The 23,627-nt window shown below is 46.1% G+C and overlaps 2 protein-coding genes across 4 annotated transcripts; one reads left to right on the top strand and one right to left on the bottom strand.

Annotated features, from left to right (window-relative positions):
- Nucleotide 1: 1 nt before the first annotated feature.
- Nucleotides 2-9,134, bottom strand: gna13b (guanine nucleotide binding protein (G protein), alpha 13b). The gene is made up of 5 exons (XM_060045976.1): nucleotides 8,519-9,134; nucleotides 6,970-7,199; nucleotides 5,558-5,608; nucleotides 4,761-4,961; nucleotides 2-4,210 (listed from the first exon to the last, which is right to left on the bottom strand). The coding sequence occupies exons 1-5, from the start codon at nucleotides 8,799-8,801 to the stop codon at nucleotides 3,821-3,823; spliced, it is 1,155 nt and encodes a 384-aa protein (XP_059901959.1). The 5' UTR covers nucleotides 8,802-9,134; the 3' UTR covers nucleotides 2-3,820.
- A 1,109-nt stretch (nucleotides 9,135-10,243) lies between these two features.
- On the top strand, nucleotides 10,244-22,859 carry cog1 (component of oligomeric golgi complex 1). 3 transcript variants are annotated; one of them, XM_060045965.1, is made up of 16 exons: nucleotides 10,282-10,766; nucleotides 11,079-11,326; nucleotides 12,137-12,318; nucleotides 12,449-12,625; nucleotides 12,727-12,883; nucleotides 13,331-13,541; nucleotides 13,672-14,023; nucleotides 14,535-14,977; nucleotides 15,294-15,440; nucleotides 15,540-15,701; nucleotides 16,019-16,143; nucleotides 20,270-20,378; nucleotides 20,591-20,700; nucleotides 21,122-21,200; nucleotides 21,357-21,380; nucleotides 22,483-22,622. In XM_060045965.1, the coding sequence occupies exons 1-15, from the start codon at nucleotides 10,422-10,424 to the stop codon at nucleotides 21,366-21,368; spliced, it is 2,859 nt and encodes a 952-aa protein (XP_059901948.1). In that variant the 5' UTR covers nucleotides 10,282-10,421; the 3' UTR covers nucleotides 21,369-21,380; nucleotides 22,483-22,622. The 3 variants fall into 3 exon arrangements, with proteins under 3 accessions (XP_059901949.1, XP_059901948.1, XP_059901947.1); XM_060045964.1 differs by lacking the exon at nucleotides 21,357-21,380 and having other exon boundaries at nucleotides 10,290-10,766; nucleotides 22,483-22,859; XM_060045966.1 differs by lacking the exons at nucleotides 20,270-20,378; nucleotides 20,591-20,700; nucleotides 21,122-21,200; nucleotides 21,357-21,380; nucleotides 22,483-22,622 and adding an exon at nucleotides 19,601-20,262 and having other exon boundaries at nucleotides 10,244-10,766; nucleotides 16,019-16,188.
- The last annotated feature ends 768 nt before the right edge of the window (nucleotides 22,860-23,627 follow it).

Here is a 23,627-nt window from a genome sequence, read left to right as displayed (position 1 = left end):
ATGACTTTTGTACTTTGTTTTTATTGAGACTAACTGGGAAAACAGGATAAGTTAGAATGTACAGTGAAACAAAGTTATCAAACCAGAAGCAAATGACAAGGAATATTTGCATTCTTTATCAGACTCATATTGCCCATGAAAAAAAACCTAGTGTATAAAATCTTTTTAAAAGATTGTAAAAAAAAAAGGCATAGCTTGTAACAAGTGGCACTTGAAAACGTAATTGGCAGATTGGTTCTTTTTTCTCTGCTACTTGATTAAAATGAGTTGATTACATTAGGCCAAAATATTGGCAACAAATATCAACACCGATCATTTTAGTATATCCATTTTACAATATGCACATATTATACCATCGTGGACTAGTGTTGCATAGCTTGTACTCAGTGGCCAAACAATTCTAACAGAAACTCCGGTGTTGATTCAAACGGGGCCCGTAAAAGGCTCAGGTTGGAACATGATTAATGATGAATCACATTGACAGACAATTTTAATAACTTGAGGCATTCTTCTGTTTGGCGGTACTGGTCGACAGAGAAAGCAAAGCCCTACTGCCTGGTGATGCAGTGATGCAGAGCGACGGGTAAAGGATTAGCATGATACACATCTCAGTGTAGATCAATAACAATTACTCATGGTAAATAAATAGGCGTGGAGTTGAAAGTGCGCAACCACCATACAGTTAAATTCACTTTATATCATCCGAATACAACAGCCACACAAATTGATGTTTTATTGCACGACTGTCGCTCTAGTTGAAGGCACCAGGCTTGGATTACAACCGTCAAAAGCGATTTCAACGCCTGTATTCTGCTTGTCGAGAGAAGAGCCTACTTTCAGATCAGTCTGAATGTTTCAATGTTAGGGTCAAACATGCATTTCAAACATTGGATGCACTATGTTTTGAGTCTTCGCCTAATGTCCAAACCATTTACTATTATAATGATGGGCTCTACATGGATCCAACCACAGCCCTCTCTGGCCGCAAGCAACGCACTCATGAGTGCAAGTAACAGAATTCTCTTCCTTCAGAAGTCTGAATATCCAGATCCACTTTCAAAATTCAAAATAAGTATTTTAGTATCTTGTAAATCATTAGTGATATTCATCCAGCTATTGCTTCAGAATTTCACTATTTGTTTAGAGAACATCAGGTGGATTTGTAGTGGACACAATGGTTGAGATTTACATAAGTTCCTTTTCCAGTCAATTTAAAAAGGTAGCGTTAAGAGAGTTGGGCCAGTGGTGACATCATTTCTCAAATCACCGGTTGCTGCCACTTTAAATTCTAATAAATAATGGTCGCCTGCAGGCTGAAATGGTTGCGTTTTCGCACACTTTTCCAATGAAAATAGAGCAACTCTCAACTCTTATTAGCATTTTGGCCCCCTGTCATTGTGAAGAAAAACAACCACTTCTGACACATCAAACATTGCTGGAAATCAATACGGTGGCCTGCTAGGTAGGGAAGATGAGTGGCACTATAGCTACTTGACACCAATGGAATCGCAAATATGAACACTTTAGAGCACAGTACAGTAAAATGGCATTTATCAGTACAGAGGACGAAAAGGCAGGGGTACCCAGAATAAAACACATTCAGAAGAACACGTGTGTCTTGGGTGGTGGCACTTCTCGTTAAACAATGTGTTGGTCACCGACGCGTACAGCTTTGGCTCTACTTAACACTGGAGCCCAAGGATGGAGAGGCCACACCTTATCCTGATTCAATAAGAACCTGACATCCAACACCTACTCCTGAGGCTCAACATCCCATTCAGAATCAGGTAATACAAGGTACCAGGACTCGCAGTAGGATACGTTCCTCATCCCGTTCGCATGGGAGGACATGCTGCCAAGTGTGCTCACTGATGCCTTGGATGAATGCGTTTCCTCCTCTAAACAGCCGTCTGTTCTACACGGACCAGGTCGGTCCCAAGGTCCGCAGGAACACTCTGCTGAGACATGTTACACCCTCGGGGATCCGCAGCGGGGTCATGCATGCGACCGTAGCTTGCGTTCCGGCCCGAGCCAAACCTCCCAACGAAGGCGGCTACGGGCGTGCACTCGTCCTCTGGGTCGGTACAAAAGGCCTCTGTGCCCAGGCCCACACTTGGTTTAAGATTTGTACGGAACAAGACAGAGTGTGGCATTCAAACAGCTCTCATGTGCAAACAGAGAGACCAACGGTCAGAGAGAATACACGAGACTGACGGTTAGAGAATACTGCAAGCGGGCGCTGTGGTTTCATTGCACACCGACGGGGACGAGAAAACGATTATAAAAAAGGTGTTGTATTACACCTTGGACTGACATTGGTCCCTGTCAACGAGAGAAGAGTCGTGAGTGGAAAATACATAACGGGCTGAGTGATAACATGCACACAAGCCAATGGTGTTTGTACAAGCACAACGTTCAGCTCACACATGTTCAGAGCCACCAGCTTGATCCCTTTTGGTTTCAAAGCTGTGCCGAGGAGAGGGCACTTGGTACGGACGGGGAACCGGGCCTCCTGTCCACCAGCCGTTCACCCAATATGGGAAACTTAAGGGCCGGCGACCAGCTAGGGCTTCATCAGAGGAACAAAGGCAGAGCCCTTTCCCCCAAGCCGTGTGGAAGGAAAGGCAAGAAGACACGCTGTTTCTTTTCAATGGTCACCAGGATGAGCTATACATAGGAGAGGCGTGGCCATCGGGTGACAAAACAGGGGTCTTTTTTGGAGGAAAAGAGGTTCAATCAAACCTCTAATTTGTTTGCGTTAATGTCGTCACAAACAACAAAAAGTGGTCAAAACGTGCCCTGAGAATTAGCGTTCACCGTTACCTCTTCGTAGCCAGCGTGAGCAGCCAATAAAGACATCTCTACGTTTATTGAACGTGCCGGACTGCTACAAGCTCGCTCCTGTTTGTTTAGCCTCTCACAAACACCTCCATGGTCAAACTGCAACAGTATAATCTACAGTCACAATCATAAGTATGAACACCCACAAGAAATACATAAGTTAAAGATGGACTCATAGCTACGTATTTTTATAGACCTGTTAATATAACAAAATGACGTGCAAACAAATCTATCCGTTTAGGTTTAAGAGAAGAAAAAAAAAAGGTTGAAACCTAGAAGTAAAACTGTCTAAGTTTTTGAGCGATGTTAACAAACATCATCACATCATCTACATGGCTCTCATGCGCCTCGACACATCGCCTTCAGGAGAATCTCTGCTGCCTCACAGCCAAATCGTGTGATCAAAGTGCAGATGGAAGGTACAGAAGTGGTTTTAAAAAATAAAAGAATAATTTTACTCCCCTAAAAAGTTACTTTCACAAAAGGCCAATTCACAATCATACGACAACTGGACCGATCCTGCGCCACATGTCACCGGCCCTGCCTCTCGTCGGACCGCAACACTTCGCAACAGATAATACGAACCCGCACCGACGCCTCGCAGAAAGGCCCCAGAAAGAAAGCCATGACGGGCCGGGGGCAGGTTGAGAGGCATCAGAGGAAGCCTTTACAGTGGTTTTAAAGAACGGTGGGGAGCGAGGGATCGACCCCCCAGGAAGGTTATGTTCAACGTCACAGTGAGCAGGTGGAGGTGGAGAGCGGGGGGGCGGGGGGCAGGGGGTCGCCCAGCCCGGTAGTGTACACCGTGTCTGTCAGAGTTCAGAGGGAGCGACGGTGTGGCAGTAGGGGTGACCGGCAGGTTCTCCAAGAACACCCGGCAGACGTGCAGGCTGACCTCAGACCTCCCGTCGTCCTCGTCCGCTCTCCGCGGTCCATAGGGTCCCCCCTCTGCCCCCCCCCCCCCCCGCGTCGCCCCTCCTCACTGCAGCATCAGCTGCTTGAGGTTGTCGTGGAGGATGGTGTCCTTGACGTCGCGGAACACCAGGCGGATGTTCTCCGTGTTGATGGCCGTGGTGAAGTGGTGGTACAGGGGCTTCTGGGCCTGCTGCGCCGGCGGCTGCTCGCGCCGCTTGCCCCGGAAGCAGTCGACCAGGAAGCGCTGCACGTCGGCCAGGCTGCCGGGGTCGCCCGGGAACTCGGGGAAGTAGTCCCGGATCGACACTCGCGCCGCCACCTTGCGCTCCAGCAGGTCGAACTTGTTGAGGAAGAGGATGATGGAGACGTTGCTGAACACGCGGTTGTTCACGATCGTCTCGAAGATGTTGAGCGACTCGCTCAGGCGGTTGGTCTGCCGGTCCTCCATCAGCACCTGGGGGGGGGGGGGGAGACGCGTTACACACACACACACACACACGCCGTCTGCATTGTGTGTGTGTCACGCTAGGAGATAAAGGAGGCGAGGTTCACCGCTCCTCCTCCTCCCTATAGGGTGAGGTGCATCGAATTTCCAATTCAAATATTGGGCTTCGTTTATTATTAAAAATGAGAACAAAATCAAACATTCAGGAGGACACATTGACTGCTTTGGTCAGCTTTTCAATTATATTGTAAAAAAATGTGGATAGACTCCAAACTGTTATTAACCTGTAACTTAAGGTTTTGGGATAACAAATCAAATAAAGGATGCACGTTTTTGTCAGCATCATAGATGGATGGCGGTAAAAGGATATTTGTCAACGCTCGACGTCAACCATCGGCTGCTCTCTGGGCGTAATGGGTACGCAATTACCAAACACAACATCGGTATCAATGTCTGCAGTACCTGGACCGATTACACCAGCAAAGAGAAGACACCAGCCCACCCTTCAATACTGCAGAAAAGCATTGATCAGCCCTCTATATCGGTAACCAGGCCTCACCTGGTCGTACTCCGACGACGACACCAGGAACAGGATGGAGGTCACCGAGTCAAAGCACTCAAACCAGCGCCGGCGCTCAGAGCGCTGCCCGCCCACGTCCACCATCTTGAAGGGCACGTTCTTGATCTCAAAGTCGTACTCGTGGATGCCTTTCGTGGGTTTCCTGGCCAAGAGGATGTCTTGCTGGCTGGGAAGGTAGTCCTAAAGGGGACAGGCAGAATGAGAGAGAAAGTAGATGAAGCGAGTTGGGAGGGTATACGAGAATATAAATAGAGTTTATACTACATTTATGCTACAGTTGCAGCGGTTTAAAGTGTAAATGGAGAGCTTCCATCATGCCATCTAAACATTGATCATTCCACATCAACGTAACATTCTAAGGCTGTTAAAGCTGCAGTGTGCAGGTTTTGCTGAGCCTCATTTTGAATTCAGAACGGCCTGTCCTGTGTTCCCCTTTACTTCAAGCACCTGTCTATCTCCGCACAGGCCACCAATAGGTTGGGTGGTTTGAACATTGTTCATAGACAGGACCAGCTCTATTCACGCAAAGAGACCACACAGGTGCTATTGTGGGGGACAGATCGGCATTAAAGGAACAAGATATCGCTACGTGATCTAATAATTACCAACCCATCATTATTTATAGGTGGAGCATTTTTTGTTATTTTGGCCTCGTTTAAGCACAGAAATAGCTGATAAATACATTCAATATATAAACATAATATATATTGATTATATTTAAACAATATTGAAAACAAGGCATTCAAGGCCTTGTGGTTCGGGCAGATGAAACTTACCGACTTGCCAAGCTTTTCCAAATTGTCCAGGAAATACTTGACCGACTCCCCCTAAGGAATAGAGAAGAGTTTCCCTGGTCAAGCACACGCATGTGATGGTAAAGCGCCTGTGAACCTAAAATCGTACTTTTGTTTTCAACTTCTTAGAATGTGTTCTATGAACTTCAACACAGTACTCATTTTATCATTAGCATAGACTAATTCAGATAAAAACATCCTATGTATTATCCAGTCTCCTACAGCCCGTTTGTGAATGTTTTTCTAAATCTGGTCCAGTTATTTTCCGGACGTCGACTTATCGGAGGCACTTTGACTTAACTAATACAGCGGCACAGAACCCGACAGGGTATGCATTGGCCATGGTGTGTTTGGATTAGGGATGCAACGCCGAAAATGGCCCAAAACATTATTTGCGGTTTCGGCCGAAGGCGTAAGAAGGCAGAAGAAAAATACCGAACATTTCTATTTTTGATGTGAGAAAAAAAAAAGCAACCGGTGTGAAATGAGCCGAGCGTACTTCATCAAAAGAGAGATTTAAAAAGAGCCGAACGCAAGTTGGTAGACAACTAAATGATGATACACGGAGGTGAAGAAAGAGGCGCGCACCTGTTCAAATGAATGATGAAATGAAGGAAAAACAGCAAAAGCCACATTCGGTATCACTGTCGGCCAACTGTTTCAGTATATTCGGTTTCGGTTTCGGCCAAGAGCTTTCCTTTCGGTGCATCCCTAGTTTGGATACGTGGTCGTCTGGCCAGCGGTTAATGTGTCCCAGAGAGGTTTACATTTCTCATACACTTATAGTAAAACGCCGTGGTTTGTGGCGCATTCAAATGCATTTATCATGTACGCTGAACATTATAACACTGCACACTCTACAAATGAATAATGCATGCAAGTAAAATCTATGCGAGATGTATTTATTTATGTGTAACTAAACCAAGGACACGTTTTCTGCTGTAATCAACAACCAAACCCTATCACCCCTTCCATTAACTGACTCCCTCCCTGGGTTAACCATATGCTATTGCATGCAACTACCTCTCACAGGCTTATATGGTCACCCTGTCACCCGCTGAGCAAGCGTTGACGTGACAAACCCCTGCTCGGCTTAGTGAAACCCGGCCGCAGAACGACAAAACCCGATACCATGTTTAAAGGCGTGATTCGGTTGTCATTTAGAAAGCCCCGAATGCCGTCATCCCTACTGGTGGTAACCCAGTAACGTCACGCCCGTTCCCCTTTCAGGTCCAAATAGAACAATGGAGGGCAGACAAAGACGAGGGCCACGGAGACGGGTCTCGTCGTAGCGAGGGTTCCGCTTTCTAAGGTCCTCTCTTGTAGATCCCAAAACAAGAGGGGCCGTACTGTATGGCCCCACTTGTTGTTTGGTATGGATGGTCCACACGTACCAGCTGGAACTCTCTGCGCCGGTCGTAGGCCTGCTGGATGGCGGCGTCGGCCCAGAGGGCTCTGATGGAGGGAAGGTAGTGCTGGAACACCTTGGTCTCCACCGTGCCGTGGCCGCTGGTCATGGCCGAGCGGGTGTCGAAGGCCATCATGGTGCTCCCGTGCCGCTGGTTGGCATGGTCGCTCCAAGGGATGTGGAGCTTCTCCCGGGCGTCCACCAACACACGGACACCTGGAGAGAGGAGCAGGGGGTCATTGTGGCACCGTGGGGGAACTCTCTAGACAGCGGCGTTCTGTGTGATCTGGAGCCTTGGCCCACACACACACACACACACACACACACACACACACGGCTAGTTGTAGGACTACATGCATGACTTTGTATGTAGAAAATGAACTCGACCTTGAACACACCCAGGCAAAAGAGCGATTATGTCTTTAAGATATCCTGAAGAAAATACAATTGGGTGTTTTTGCCTTTTCTGTCGTTTCATCATCAAGAAGACATCTGTGTGTTTCCGCTGCAGGTGTTTTAGCGCATCAACCAGCTTTTAATTAAATAATATTAAGATAAATGGTATTAATAACTATAGATACCACCAAAACCAACGAAGGCTGTAATTACAGATCATATGACCAAGGGGGATAAATTGTGTTCAGGAGAAAAACAAGAATAGGCTGGCATTTCTTTGTTTAGCTTACTAATGGAGAGATCTTAAAACTGGTCCTAATGGCCATGGTCGGAAGAGAGAGGGCCTGCTCCTTTACATGGGTCCAAGTCTCAATGTGAAAACACCCTTTGGTTTATTTTGTCTAATGTATTGTAGTATGCATCTAATATGTGTGCCGGTTGCTAAGGAGCCCAAACTGTTAATGGGTACAACAAATAATCGTGTCTATAATTAACATTCAGTCAAACTTCAAGATGTGCATTAGGACATCATAAATGTCCTCATAGGAGGACAGCTACTGACTAAACCAGTAAATGAATTGATAACAGTAATTATCCCTTTGAATCATTGCGCTATTGGGCGTGTGGTGGACAATTAGTTAGAAAACATTTTACACTTATGCAAAACTGGTTCTTAAGACACAATGCTAAGGTGGTAAAACAACGTAAATACAACATGACTCTTTTAGTGTGATTGTAGTTTTAGGGAAAACCCCTCAGATCCTTGTGAAAATTGCGATTTAAACATTGACTATTACCAACAAAGCTTCGAGTTTCGCACAAAAGAATGAACGGTGTTTGTGCTGAGGCTGAACAGTCTTACTGGGTCCCACGGGCAGGCAAGCACAAATAACATGGGCGTTTCTCAGCGGCTAGTCGGCTAGCTCTGCGCGCTACAGCCCGACGCCCGGCTGGGGCGAAAAGTGAGAAAGTGCTCCTCCACTCGGCGCTGCGGCGTCATGGTGAGACGGCTAGCACGGCTAGCAACTTCCTACTCCCGAGCTAACAGTCCACTTGCCCCTTACCCAATATACACAATCACGTATAAATACTACCAAACGACTTGATAAGACAGTGAGCCGTGCAGGGTTCGACTTTACCTTTTATCACGTTGCTAAAAATGGTTCCTCTGAACTCCTCCTTGGCCCTCTGATCGAAGTCTTGTCCGTGGATGATGCGCATCTGCTTGAGGAAAGTGGACTTGCCACTCTCGCCCGCTCCGAGCAGCAGAATCTTCACCAGGCGCTTCACATACGTTTTGTCTCGGTTGAGACACTTGTCTATTTCCTTCGATTTTCGTACTTGTTCCGCTTCGCTACTCGTGAGGAGACAGTTAGGAAAACATAGCGATAAAAGGGACCGGGACGGCAGGAAATCCGCCATTTTTGAAACAACTTCATCGATACAGGCGGCAGGGAGGCTCGTTCTCGCGTCTCGCACTGACGGGCGGGGCGCGATTGCGCTAATGTATATGGGGGCGAGTGGACTGCATGACTGCGCGGTGCTGTAGCTATGGGCTGTAGGGTATAGGCCTGTGAGTCATGATTAAGAAAGGGCTAGACATTCTAACTTTTAAGTATGCTTAGAAAAGCTTCTTAAAAGTCTTAACACACGAGATTTAGTAATTGACCTTTAGCTTGGTCCTATAAGCCTAATCATTCTTTAGTATACTTTAGTCTTTGATGATCCAAACTTTGAAAGTTGAATTGGTTAACTTGGAAAATATCCAAATCATTTGTAAAATTGAAGGTTATTTTAGTAACAACATTTCAAGTTGTTACATAGCTTACAATAACCAACACAGGGACACGTTCATTACATTTAGAATGAATTTAAGCATTTTCCAATTCAGAGTACTGTACTACTACTCAATTGTTTCAGTTGAGTTATTGTTCAGCAAAGCCCTGTTCAGAAAACATGGTGAAGAAAAAAATTATATTCTAAGATAAAATACAAACACCATTTACGATGCATAACATTTAATAAAAAAAAAATTGAACAGGTAAAAGCAAAAACAATTTTACTTATCTAATTTAATTAAACTGCGACCGCCTGCAACAGCTTCGGCCCTTCCTAATGTTGGATATATCAGTTCACACATTCATATCCTAATGCATTTCCCTTTTTATTGATGCCTGTTGGTGTGACTTGTGTAGTGCTTAAATTCTAGTTTATATTATTTAAATACGTAATTAAGTAAAATAAACAAACTGGCTTACGGTTTCGAAACTCTGGTACATGGTTACAAATATGTAATAAAGATAACGCAGAAAGAAAAGTATCACTTAATCGAATAGTTTTGGATATAGGCCTAACAACGTCTAACTGATCACTGTTTTGATTGTTTGTTTTGTTTTGTCTTGTTTTTGTTTTATTTATTTATAATTTATTATGTTTATTTATTTATTTTTTCCACAATGTTTTTTTTTTTTCGATTTATGATGACTATATGATCTGTAAGGTGACCTTGGGTTTCTTGAAAGGCGCCTCTAAATTAAATGTATTATTATTATTATTATTATTATTATTATTATTATTATAATGAATGTAACATTGATGATAGCCTCATTGATCAGTAAAGCGCTATTAGGCCTATTTATTACTTGCAAACAAGGGTATTTGTGATCCTTGTACTGGTGACCAGATCAGATCTGCAAAACTCCAGAACTTTGATTTCACGAAAACTATAAGAAAGATTAATGAAAGACGAGTATTGCTCGTCAACGTGCGCTACTTGGTGTCGCACGCATGCTTGCTTGCACGTCGGTGTCTTGGACGCACGCGCGCGTGCGCAGTCAATCGCTCACGCAAACTGTGCGGTATTTAATTTAAAAAGGTAAATATGAGGCGGATGTAAAATAGAAAAAAACAACGTATTTCATTCTATTACCAAAACAATACTATAAATAATATTTAAATAAAAAAAAATAACATGGCCATAAACCTGCTTACGTGGTTGTGTCCGGAAGTTTATTTCTACTGTTTTCCGGGTTGTGTCAGCCAATGGGATTCAGTGGCGTCAATGAGCCTGCTACCAAGATGACTGTCAGTACGGCGGAGTCCCTCCGTGTCTCGGAGATTAAAGACCCTTGGGTCTTGTTTGAGCGCTACAACACTGAAGAAATTCGCCGAATAGAGCGCAAGGTCCGCGGCGAAATTGAACAGAAGAAGGAAGAGCTCAGGCAGATGGTAGGCGAGCGCTACCGGGATCTGATCGACGCGGCGGACACTATCGGAGAGATGAGACAGTGCTCGCAGAGCGTCGTCCTGTCTATCCAGGATATGAACCACTACTGTCAAAAGTTGAAACAAGGGAAGCCCAATAGAGAAACAATAGCTAAACAGGAGGTACGTTTCTTTATATTTGCTGTTGCGTTCATGCCCTTCATGTGCAAGCTTCTATGTAGATGCAAACACGCCCCACTAAGTGGGGTGTCAAAAGTGTGGCTCAGAATGGGGTTATTACATTTACATGACATGTAAATAGTGGGGAACGTCAAACTTTCACAACTTGTACCCATATATTAAATTGTTCATGTCACGAAAATGGCTGTATTTGTATGTGAGAGATCTGTGTATCTGTCTAGCATTTGCATAGCTGGTATCCACGTTGTAATCGTTTTACCTTTTTTTATTGTTACCCCAAAACGAATGTTTCAGACCCAGTTGAAATGTCAGGGAAAGTTCTACAACATGGCAGCACAGATCCGGCTCCTCCTGGAGATCCCCGAGTGTATCTGGGGCGCCATGGAGACGCTGCAGTACCTCAGGGCCACCCAGCTCTACCTGCTCTGCTGCCACCTACACGGGATGCTGAAGCTGGAGACCGCCGCCGGCCCTCACTGCAGCCCCATCCTCGCCCGCTTCCCCATACTCGTTCGTCAAGTGGCAACAACGGGACACTTCAGGTAACCCCACGTCATTATCATTGATTATTTGTTTACCATAGAATACTTACACCATCATTGATATGAATTAAGATGGATTCTTATAGAAAGTGAGCTGTGGTAAGTTAACCGTGGTTTTCAAGAACATACATGTTTGATTTCACATTCTTGCATCATTTATGTGCAAGATGAGTAAACTCAAAGCTACCAGCTGCGACGAGCATTAGCCCATTTCGGTCCAGCCATTTCCCAGCAGCCTACAGCTGTGTGTTAGTGCCACGGCTCGTGGATCACAAAGGGGCAGGGAAAACTCCGGGAGGGATTCCCCAAACGACAGCCAATAATAATGCTATTGGACAGAAGGTTAGAATTGAGTTATAGACTCTTAATAACAAAGGCATTAATATAAGACGGAACATTATTTGGATGTACCAGCCAGGGCATGGGGTAGAAGTCTAAACCAGAACACACTGACCTTGGAACGTGTGTCCTGGTATATAAAATATTCATATTATGAACATAAAAAGGGATTATAGATAGAGAGGTAATTGTTTGAAGGTCCATGAACTTTATTAAGCTACTAATTACATGGTTTTATTGCGCAGTAAATCGGATGCTAAAAGGTGTTGTGATATTATTGTGATCTTTGTTGAAAGCTCAACTTTCAACAAAGATGTGAACAAAGATTTCTCCCTACTCTTTCTCTCTGTCACACACACACACACACACACACACACACACACACACACACACACACACACACACACACACACACACACACACACACACACACACACACACACACACACACACACACACACACGCGCGCAGGTCGGCCATCCTGCTCCACAGTAGGTCTCTGCTCCGGGGCCGGGCCGTGTCGGACCAGGCCATCGCCGAGGCCTTGGTGTCCACCATGCTGCTGGAGGACAGCTCACCTCGCCAGGCGCTCGCTGACTTCCTGCTGGCCAGGAAGTCCAGCATCTACCAGCTGCTGAACCAGCCACAGCAAGGTATGCCTGAGGGATTCACGGCGCAAATGTCATTTCACCTTTTATCACAGAACACCTGTTTTTAATATTATTTTACATTGACAGGGGAATTAACAGCCAAGCAGATGTAATAAAGGATGTTGTTCCTCAGGGGCAGGGATCAAAGCCCAGGTGTGCAGCTTGGTGGAGCTGCTGGTTACCACTCTCTTCCAGGCCTACGCTGTCTTCTACATGCCCCCTGAAGGAGGCCATAGGCCTGGGGAGGGTGCACTGACCTGCGGCATACTCTTCTCCACCCTGGAGAACGTCACCTCCACGGTCCCCGCAGGTGAGAGTCCGATTAAAAGAGGAAAGAATGGCGTGTCAGTGTGGTACCGTTTGAGTAAGGCGTGTTCAACATGTCCATGTAAACCCCTTTTGATCTTACAGGTAAAGAAAAAAGGATATTGCAGGAGGAGATAAGCACAGGAAGCGTGTTCAAGTACCTCCCGTCGTCGGTCTCTGAGTTCCAGCCGGTGCTGCGGACGCTGGCGCGTCCCATCCAGAGGGAGCAGCTCCGCGACACGCTGCAGCAGTGGATCACCACGTACGGCGTTACCACTCTGCACGACTCTTCAGAAGGGCTTTAGGCCCCCCCTATGGGGCAGGGGCAGTGGGGTCCACAGTGAGAGCATTAGGAGGTGTTTAGGAGCGGACTGAAGAACGAGTTGGGGATCGGCTTAGAAATGCGAGCCAAGCTCGGGTGTGTCTCTTTTATTTTACAACATTGTGAGGTTTTTAAATATATGTTGTCGAATGGCAGCCAATCATTCTTGACATGATTTTGCTGAGCTGTGTGTGATGGAACTAGAAGGGCACACTCTTCTCGACTTGTAAAAAACATATTTAACAGATTAGTTTTATCATCTATTTATTGAATTTCTTTACAATTCTTTGTGACGATTTAGATTGATTTGGATGTTGCCAATTAATCCAGATTGCTTGTTGGGTGTTTCCCCACTTTGTGACCAAAACGTCTCTTCGTCTTCTCAAGGTGTAAGGAGGACATCTGCAGCGGCATCAGTAGCTTGCTGGTGTATGTGACCAGCCTGAAGGCCCTGGCGGCCATCAGAGACGCTATCTGGGACCTCCTCTCCACTGACTCCATCAGCCTGCACTGGGGCAGTGTGTGTCAGTGCCTGCTGGAGCGCCCCCTGGATGTTTGGGAGGACTTCCTGCAGCGTCTCTTCCTCCAGCGCCTGCAGGTGAGCTGTAGCCTTTCCTCAGGGGAGGGTGCTGTCGTTTTACACACAGTCCATCAGAAGTAGTAGTCGGGTGTTGGCAGGTCGCTGTAGATCCTCCCGTCTGCTTTCCATCGGCCCGTTCTCTCTCAAGGCCATCACTAAAGACGAAATGGACACCATCTCCGACAGCTCCACCCAGCTCCTCACCTCGGCCCTCCGGGATCTAGAGAGCCCCGCCCCCCAGGCCGCAGCGCCCCCTAAAGGCCACGGCGGGCGCTTTGAGTCGGACGTCGCCTCCTTCCTGTGGTCCGAGGCGCCGGGGGACCTGCTGAGCGACAGCGCCTGGGTGAGCGTGGCCCAGCGCGACCCGCAGCACCACAGCGGGCTGGCCATGAAGACGCTGGCGCTCACGCCCTGCGTGCAGAGCTTCTGCACCGCTCTGGACGCCAAGCTCCGCACCCGGCTGGACGACCTGCAGCACTACCTCCCCGTACAGGAACCAGGTGCGTGGTCGGGCTGCTGCATTGTGGGACCAATCAGAATCACCGTTATTCAATGTCCCTCCCAAAAATAACTTTGATTAATACGATTTCAAAAATACACAAAATGGTCAAAAAGAAAATGTTCCGATCTAAAATAATATACAGATATGTATCCAGTTGTTCTGCCCTTTCTATAAATCATTTAAAAGAAATATTAATAAAAATAAAAAAACTCGACTGTTAATTTTGTGATCGTTTGACTCTAATCGCGAGCAAATTTCGATTAATCGCCCAGCCCTAACGCGTGGCTCAAGTATGCTGAATGTCAATGTTAGGCATTTGTAAACTTGTACAGTTGAATATAAACATATTCTGAAATCATTCAACACTAGAGAGCACGCAACGCTTGCATGTATTATTGTCTATAGGATGAACCAACCCTCTCAAGTGCAGTACATGTCAGCCTCAGCAAGGCTTCCTGAACCTCTGTCCCCCCCTCATGACGAACGTCTCTCCCTTCCCCGATCGCCAGGGACCTCCTACCCCAGCCCGGCTCTCCAAGGCACCAGGCCGGCCAATGGCCTCGCCGCATCAGCCTTCGATCGCTTCAAAGACGCCGCCGACGTGGAGCAGAGCTTACGGGACTCCTGCTTGGCCTGCGTCCAACAGATCCTGTCTCACATCCGCGCCGAGCTGTCCTCCGGCGAGCCCCACCCCGACCTCGGCACGGTCCTCTTTGTGGCCCGCCTGTGCCAGTCCATGGGGGACCTGTGCACGAACCTCAGGCACTGCGTCTTGGGGAGGGAGGGCAGCTCAGAGGCCCCCAGGGAGACCCCCAGACCGGGGAGGAAGCTGGGCAAGGCCAAGGCTCCGGCCCAGGTGGGGCCCGCCCAGGCCAGGTGGGTCGGCCTGAGGCAGGACCTCGGGGCCTGCAGCATGGACGCCTACCGCATCTGGAGCAGCGCCCTGTCCAAGGTAGAGCCCCCTCACACGGGTCGGATCATTACGTTTAGGGTTCAGGAGCACAGACCACAGAAACCTCCGTGTGGTCCCTGTGGTCTTTATTCCGTTTGTTGGGGCCTTAAATCGTTAAAGGTGTCGTATTCTACCACCAGGTGTGAGGGGGATTGGCCGTTACAAGCCGTTTTGAAATCTCCCTCTTCTGACATCTCGATCGGGCGTGTCCACCTAGAGGTGGTATAATAGGTCACCTTTGATCCCTATAAGGACGGGCCGGGGATTATCGGCGTTCCAGGTACCGTCTGACTGGGGGCGATGATGTTCTGTACAGGCACTGGTGGATAATTTTGCAACGGCGCTCAATGCCGATACTCCGGGTGCCATCCTGAAAACGGCCACGAGCTGGGAGGAGCTAGAGATCCAGGAGGAGGCGGAGTCGGGCAGCAGCGTCACGTCCAAAATAAGACTTCCTGTGCAGGTGAGTCACTCGCCGCCAACGTTCTGGAACTCTTTCCAAGCAAACAGGTGTTCAGTTGACCATTGTGTGTGAATCCCTTTGTGGCCGGGTCTCCTCCAGCCCTCCTGGTTCGTCCAGGCTCTGCTGTTCCAGCTGTGCCTGGAGGTGAACAGAGTCGGTGGCCACGCCTTGCCGAGACCCACCTTGCATGAGCTGCTGAAGTCCTGCCTGGACCAGGTCCTCCATCACTACCACAGCATCACGCAGCAGACCCAGGACAAGGTGAGGGCGGGACACACCACCGCACACGTCGTGTGCACCCGCACATGAGCGGGCTAAAATGTGTGAGAGTAGAGCACATGGTGTGTTGTGATTCTATTATTTTTAAATAATCTAATCATTGAGCACTCTGTATCTGATGGCTGAAGAGCTGCTGAACGTGGGAGCTGGGTAGCTCCGGGAACCAACGCCAGGTGAAGGGCCTTGCCGTGGTGATGGGCAGGGCAGGGGGTGAACGTGCACGCATCGGGTGGTGGGGGAAGGAACCAGAGCGACACGGGGCCGTAACCGTGTCCTGCTTGTGTGCGTCTGCCTCCCAGGACCACGACTTCCCCGTGACCCAGACCAGAGCGCTGCAGCTGCTGTTCGACCTGCGGTACCTCTGCACCACGCTGACCCCCCGGGCGGAGGGGGGCCAGGGCGGGCGCTGGTCTCAGGACCCCAGGTCAGCACCCGGCTCCTCTGTTGGAGACTGGCTTCGGTCTCATTCCTCTGTTGTCATGGTTCCCGCGGGTCCTTAAAAAGTCTTAAAAAGTCTTAATTTTTTTTGTGTAAAATGAAGGCCATTAATTGTCTTATGTTTACTGTAAATTTGCTCTAGGTATTAAATTTTGCAGAGGGTTTTTTAAGACTATGGGAAATTGTCGCGCACAACAAATCACCTAGTGCGTCTTTTAATTACGGCATTTTCAGGAGTTTTACGTTACGTTAACGTTGACATCAGTCATCGGGGGGCCGGTTGCATCTGCAGCCTGCAGCCGCGTCTGTAGGCTAACTTGCTGGCGCTACTTTTAGCTAGTGACGGTTCAATGAGAAATGGTTTGAGGAAGATACGTTTCGGGGGTGGTTGGAGAAGGTGACTACGAGGCAAGGTGTTGTTTATCCCGAAAGGCATTCATACTAGGGACCATGGGAGCAAAAGCTCTTGAGTCCCACATGAGGTCGCAGAAATATATCCGATACTCTGTGGCAGCTAGCGGGACTACAGCGATGCCCGTATTATTTGAAAGAAGTGGACTGAAAAGTTCAGCATCCGTGGCTAGTAGTTCACATCAGACGGCGTTAACCGGCTTTGTGTCGCCACCAGAAACCCAGAAGGCGGAGGTATTGTGGGTTCTCCACACGGTGAGCAGACATAATTCCTTCAAATCGAACGAGGACATTAGTAACGTCTTGGCTGCTATGTTCCCAGATTCTGAGTTTGCGAAGTCGTTCACCTGCGGTGAAAATTTTATTATGACCATTCAATTCCTTAATTTTTGGGCTTTGAGGGGTTTGTTTACCGGCGTTGCTATGGTTACCGGTCCTGCGTGTTCCGACGGTTTATTTGGTATCTAATAAATCGCTGTCTAATCAATACTTCATTCAATGCCTCTTCCGTGGTCATTACAATATTATGAGTAGACTGCGTCGGGTTCTCCGACGCTCTCCCTCTTGGCCTGCCATAACAGGTTCGAATATTAAGGGCTGCCTAATATTTGTTTGAATTTTGATTTATTTTTTGATATTCGCATTATATTCGAATAAGGAAGTTCGGCTTCAAAGTGTGTGTGTGTGTGTGTGTGTGTGTGTGTGTGTGTGTGTGTGTGTGTGTGTGTGTGTGTGTGTGTGTGTGTGTGTGTGTGTGTGTGTGTGTGTGTGTGTGTGTGTGTGTGTGTGTGTGTGTGTGTGTGTGTGTGTGTGTTCACTGTCTATGGAGTTAGATTCATGCCAAAACCCCTCACACACGCAAAACGTGTTTTGCTCGCATAACGATTCACCCGCACACAAAACGTGTTTTACTCACGGAAAATGATTCACACACACGCTCAGTGTGGTTTGCAAATGCAAAACATCATTCACAAACTAAAGCATTTTGCTTCAGAAAAACAATTCTACAAGTACGGAACACGAAAGCTGCGCGTGGATCGGAATGCATTTGCGCACGGATCGGATTGCATTTGTGTGAGGAACAGCAAGGCGGAAAATTAGTGCCAAAAGTCACGTGACAAATAAATGTCCTGTTATTCACACTACACAACAGCAGGTGGCGGTGTTGAGTCAGTTTAAGGCCGCCAGGACGATCTTTTTTCTCCCCAAAATCTTTATTTGATTCCAAAACAGAGTGGCGACACTTCCATTGGACTCACCTGTTGGCCGCTCATTTTGTTCAATTTAATTATGGAGTTAGATTCATGCCAAAACCCCTCACACACGCAAAACGTGTTTTTGCTCACGCATAACGATTCACACGCACACAAAACGTGTTTTACTCACGCAAAATGATTCACACACACGCTCAGTGTGGTTTGCAAATGCAAAACATCATTCACAAACTAAAGCATTTTGCTTCAGAAACAAATACAGTATGTTTTACACAAAGTACAAAAAAAAATCCTTCAAGTACACAAAACAATTCTACAAGTACGGAACACGAAAGCTGCGCGTGGATCGGAATGCATTTGCGCACGGATCGGATTGCATTTGTGTGAGGAACAGCAAGGCGGAAAATTAGTGCCAAAAGTCACGTGACAAATAAATGTCCTGTTATTCACACTACACAACAGCAGGTGGCGGTGTTGAGTCAGTTTAAGGACGCCAGGACGATCTTTTTTCTCCCCAAAATCTTTATTTGATGCCGGCCAAACGTGTGTGGATTCAACTCCATACTATGCGACTTGCCGCCCCTTTGTCACGGAATCGTACGACACGGAGAAAAGCTAGTTTGGGAGATTAAATTGAACAAAATGAGCGGCCAACAGGTGAGTCCAATGGAATTGTCGCCACTCTGTTTTGGAATCAAATAAAGATTTTGGGGAGAAAAAAGATCGTCCTGGCGGCCTTAAACTGACTCAACACCGCCACCTGCTGTTGTGTAGTGTGAATAACAGGACATTTATTTGTCACGTGACTTTTGGCACTAATTTTCCGCCTTGCTGTTCCTCACACAAATGCAATCCGATCCGTGCGCAAATGCATTCCGATCCACGCGCAGCTTTCGTGTTCCGTACTTGTAGAATTGTTTTGTGTACTTGAAGGATTTTTTTTTGTACTTTGTGTAAAACATACTGTATTTGTTTCTGAAGCAAAATGCTTTAGTTTGTGAATGATGTTTTGCATTTGCAAACCACACTGAGCGTGTGTGTGAATCATTTTGCGTGAGTAAAACACGTTTTGTGTGCGTGTGAATCGTTATGCGTGAGCAAAACACGTTATGCGTGAGCAAAACACGTTTTGCGTGAGCAAAACACGTTTTGCGTGTGTGAGGGGTTTTGGCATGAATCTAACTCCATAACTGTCAGCCGTGTTTACATGGACACATCTGATCCGCATAGATGTGGAAGAACAGCTCAATCAGAATAGAAAAGGATCATATAATACGCCTCAATCGGAATACAATTATCTGTTCGTAATATAATTCTATTCAGCTACAGAAGAGGTGGTGTAGTCTGCTATAATCGACATGCATACACTTATTCCGATAGTTTGGGGTTTAACTTAGGAAAGCTGCAGTAGTTCGCATTTGGTCCACTCCGCACTCCAAACTTGACCGCTGTCAAGGACGGTGGATTTATTGCCTGATTCATGTCTTGGTTATCACTCCGTAGTAGTTACAGTAGTCCGGTAACATATCAACCCCAGCATGTCCGGTTGCTAAGCGACGGGTCATGGGTGACTATGGGTGACACGGGTGGGTTAATGTGTTCGCGTATCGTCGTGTCTGCGCGCTTCCGCGATAACTTTGTAAGAGTACTACTACTGCTAGTACTACGGCTACGGTTGATGTGTATAAGTGACTCAATTATACACACCTTTTCTATCAAATAATTTTTCAGAAATTTTTTGGGTCTTAATTTATGTATGTGTTGGTCTTAAAAAGTCTTAAAAAGTCTTAAATTTGACTTTAAAAATGGTGCAAGAACCATGGTTGTGTACATATTGGGCAAAATAAAAGATGTCTTCTTACCAAGACTTTTTTTTAAATGTTACCATGGCGATAGATCATCAGAGCCTCGTGCAAACACATTTGCATATTCTCCTCCAACTTGATGTTTTGTGCGTGCGTGCATCTCATGCACGTTGGTCAAATGAGAAACCAAAGTACAGGAAAGGTTCCTTAATGCTGCGTGTACAAAGCTGCATTCCACCGGTTTGTAAATGAACGCACGAGGTCATGAGAGGATGAGTGATCATATATCGGTCTGAGGACATTCCGGCCCATTACTGCAGAACCACCGTTGAAAACTAAAGGCACCAGGACAACAAATTGCAGAGCTTGAAGTCCTTAAGTAAATCGTTAAAGAAAAGGTGTTGTACATAACGGGTCAGAAGTGGTATTCGAGCACCTACTGTCCTGCAGTACCACAAAAAATAAAATAGATTTGTTTTACCAAGAAGCGATCAGTGTGTCAACGTTGTTGTGTGCTTCAGGTGTTTTATATTAATACTGCTGAAATAGAATTGCAACACTTTGGTTGTCTGTTGCATTCAAAGCTCTCGAGTGTCTTACCGCAGCGTGTCTGTAAACATCTCCTCTTCTGCCGACGGTCTCACCCCCCAAATGGACGTCTCTGTTCCCTCTGGTCTTCCAGGATCCAACAGGTCTGCGATTGGTTGGAGGGCTTCATAGATCCCTTTGATCTTGACGTGTTCACGGCACCACTCAGCACCCACCTCAACCGCCTGTCCCAGAGGACCTCGGTACGGACCCAACATGGCCCACAGAACGGAGGGAACCTGTGAAAGGGCGATCGAGATCCTTGCTAGTGTCTTGTTGTATGAGATCAATTCGGCCTTTGATTGTGAAGCATTGTGGACGTGCACTTTTGTCCGTGCATTACTGGCTTTGGCCTTGCAGAAATATGTTAATATTCTTCACAAATTGAACCGGAAATTGTATTTTTTATTCGCAGGTGCTTTTGGGGTTCTTAACAGACACAGAGAAACAATTTGTGCAGCGAAACAGCGCTGCGAGCTCCCAGGAGCAATACAACATCCTGCCTCTGGCCAGCAGCCAGATCAGGTAATACTGGAAGCATTGTCTGCAAAGGGTCCTTATTACGAAAGCCATGGTAGAATGACTAAGCACAAAGGGGTGTGTGTGTGTGTGTGTGTTTGCGCAATCCTTGTTATGAAAGACATGCTAGAATGAGTTAACATAGAACAAATGGCAGGTATCTATCAAAGAAGTGTATTACTGGGATTCTGAATACAGGTGTATTGACTGATGGGAAAAAAAATGCTTTTGGGACCTGTTCTAACCTGCCCCGTTTTCTCCTCATTATGAATATATGTTATGTAGTTGGAAAGGAAATCAGCATCACAGCTTAATTAATTAAAAGAAACGAATGGAAATGTATGCATAATAACTTCAATCTAAGCTACCCAGAAGCACAGTCAGTGGGTGTGAGTGTGGGTCTAAGCGTCTCTGTTGTCCTCTTCAGGTTTGGTCTGCTGCCTCTGAGCATGTCCAACACGAGGCTCACCAAGTCGGGCCGACAGGCCGTCGATCCAGTGTCACGGGTGAGTTGCAGAAAAGGTTTAAGTGTGCGTTTGTGTGGTGGGATTCAAAGTGTTCTCAATTGACATGTCGACATTGCTGCCTTCATTCTTTTTTTGTTTTCACGTCTTGTTGCCTCACCCTGGGTAAACACTGTCTGTTGCACTCTGCCTTTCCAGTATTTTGAATAGCCGGAGACCAAGGCAAGTTCATCTGTGCCCTGTGTCGTTGCAGTGACGTTGTGTTTGTCTGTGTTTCTCGTTCTTGGTGTGCTGTGCTGGTCTCCCTACCCTGCGGGATGTATTTTAACATGCAGTGTGACTAGTTAGTTTTCTTCATCCTCCTTACATTTTGAATGGGTGCATAAGTTAACGGTTTAATATTTCACCTACTTTTGCATATATCCATACGCACCATCAACCCCGTGCAAAAATGACCAAATTATTTTGACCCCCCGTTGAATATGAAGCAGTACATGTTTTACCACCCATGGACTTGCAACAATAATTGCATGATTGTTGGAACTTCTCTCTTGAAAAATGAGGCTAATAAGAAAAGGCTGTGAGTGATTAGCAACCATTTCCTAGCAACTTGTGTGAGCAAGCTGGTGGGTGGACCAGCTAGTCGAACCAGAGTCATGAAACGGATGGAGTGAGCCCTGTGTTGCATGCACTCTATGACCGCGTGTGGCCGGGGGTATGCCTGGTTCCCTCAAACTTCTTTATAAGTTTGTACTCTGTTTCGATGCACAAGAATGAGAAAAAGTCTAAAATGATTGTGAATTAATGAACAGAGGGTCGTGAAATCATGCAGAAAGTCCCTTTTTATTCTGAGTAAAAGATTTATTTTTCAGTTTTTCATGCATCATCAGAATTGCTTCGGTTGATTCCTTACCAAGCGCGGTAACATCTTTCCCCCCCACAGCATACATGCAAAATGGGTCAAATATTCATTTAACAATTAACATTTTTGGTGCCAATCAACAATTTGCTGTGTTTAGCTACTTACCTCATGATGTTGTTGTTTCTTCACTACTTCACACTTGTTGAGGTGTTTATGGTGAGACGTTCAAGAAACCAACGGCCATTTTGAGTCTGATTTATCCGTCATTCCACTATTTTTCAACGTTTTAATACAAATTCGTAGTATAGTAGTTTAAAGAACCAATCATATAAATGTTAGTATTTACTCTTAGATGTTTGGCTGATTGGGTGTCTGAATCATGAACACTATTGAAAGGGCAATGCTTAGTTAAGATAACTCTTCAAGGATCCATGATGTTTATTTCTCCCTGTCCATCTCCAGGCGACGCCCACCAACTCAGCCATAGACCACAGCTTCCGCCCGGGCAACCTCTTCAGACAGCTGGCCCACCAAGAGGAGGAGCCCGCCGCCCCTTCCTTATTCAAGCTCAGCTGGCTCTCTGGCATGGCCAAATAGGTCTGTCCCCGTGGACATCGTTACGGACTTTGAAGGAACAATTTCAAATATGTCATCTATTTGGTGTATTCTGTTTTCAACCCTAACCAGTCGACCTTCTCTTTTGTAACAGTTGGTGCGGGATGATGAAGTGGTTTAGGAACATTCTGTCTTCTTCTATTAAACACATTATGTTTCTGTAAAATCTAATATCAGCAAAGATTATCCTACTAAATTAAATCATTAAATATTTTATTATGTTACCAGGCGTCTTTGGTTTTACTTTGTGTGGAATACTTGTACATTTGTTTATTTTCCCTCGCCATAATGTTGGGCTAGCTGTGTCACTTAATAAACCGCTGTTAACATGTCAATTGATCAATTTCCAATGTAGAATTAATAATTCAGCAAAATTATTTTTGTTAAAGATACCTCCCACTGCCTAGTTTCTGTTAGATTCAGAATATACTACAGACACTATCATTTTAAATTTCCTACAAACCCGGTGGTGAATTGTGTCAAGATGACGATCAGGCCCAGCAATCACTCAGGATTCATGTTTGTATGATAATATCCATTAAAAGAGGGTTTATAACGCAGCCAGCTGGAGGGAACGTTATATCAGCGAATCCTTCAGAAGCATCACAGAAACATTGACTAGGAACGGAAGAGGAAAGGACATGCTTACATATTGAAGGAAGCATCCAACAACATCAAAGGTTTGAAGTTACGTACGTATATAACTTATGTATTTCATTTGAAAGCTCTTGGCAGCCCATCATTTATCATGTAATCCTGTTCACTTGCACACGCTTGTTGGAAGCATACAATCATTACCAATAAGAGTCTGACCCCCACCACGTGCCTCTAAGGGTGGCATTTATAGATATATTTTCAAAATGTGGCTTAAGCTTTCTAAGAAAGTCTCTGATTTGCAAGAGCCGCTCTGTTTCCATCTTTAGAGCACTGTCATTCAAACCAGCGGTTAAGGTAGGGTTTTCACATACTGGAATATCAGTGATATAAGCAGC

The sequence above is a fragment of the Gadus macrocephalus genome, chromosome 2, assembly GCF_031168955.1.
Source record: "Gadus macrocephalus chromosome 2, ASM3116895v1".
Lineage (NCBI taxonomy): Eukaryota > Metazoa > Chordata > Actinopteri > Gadiformes > Gadidae > Gadus > Gadus macrocephalus.
The sequence above is the reverse complement of the archived record's forward strand: the minus strand, read 5'-3'. Positions and strand labels throughout refer to the sequence as shown.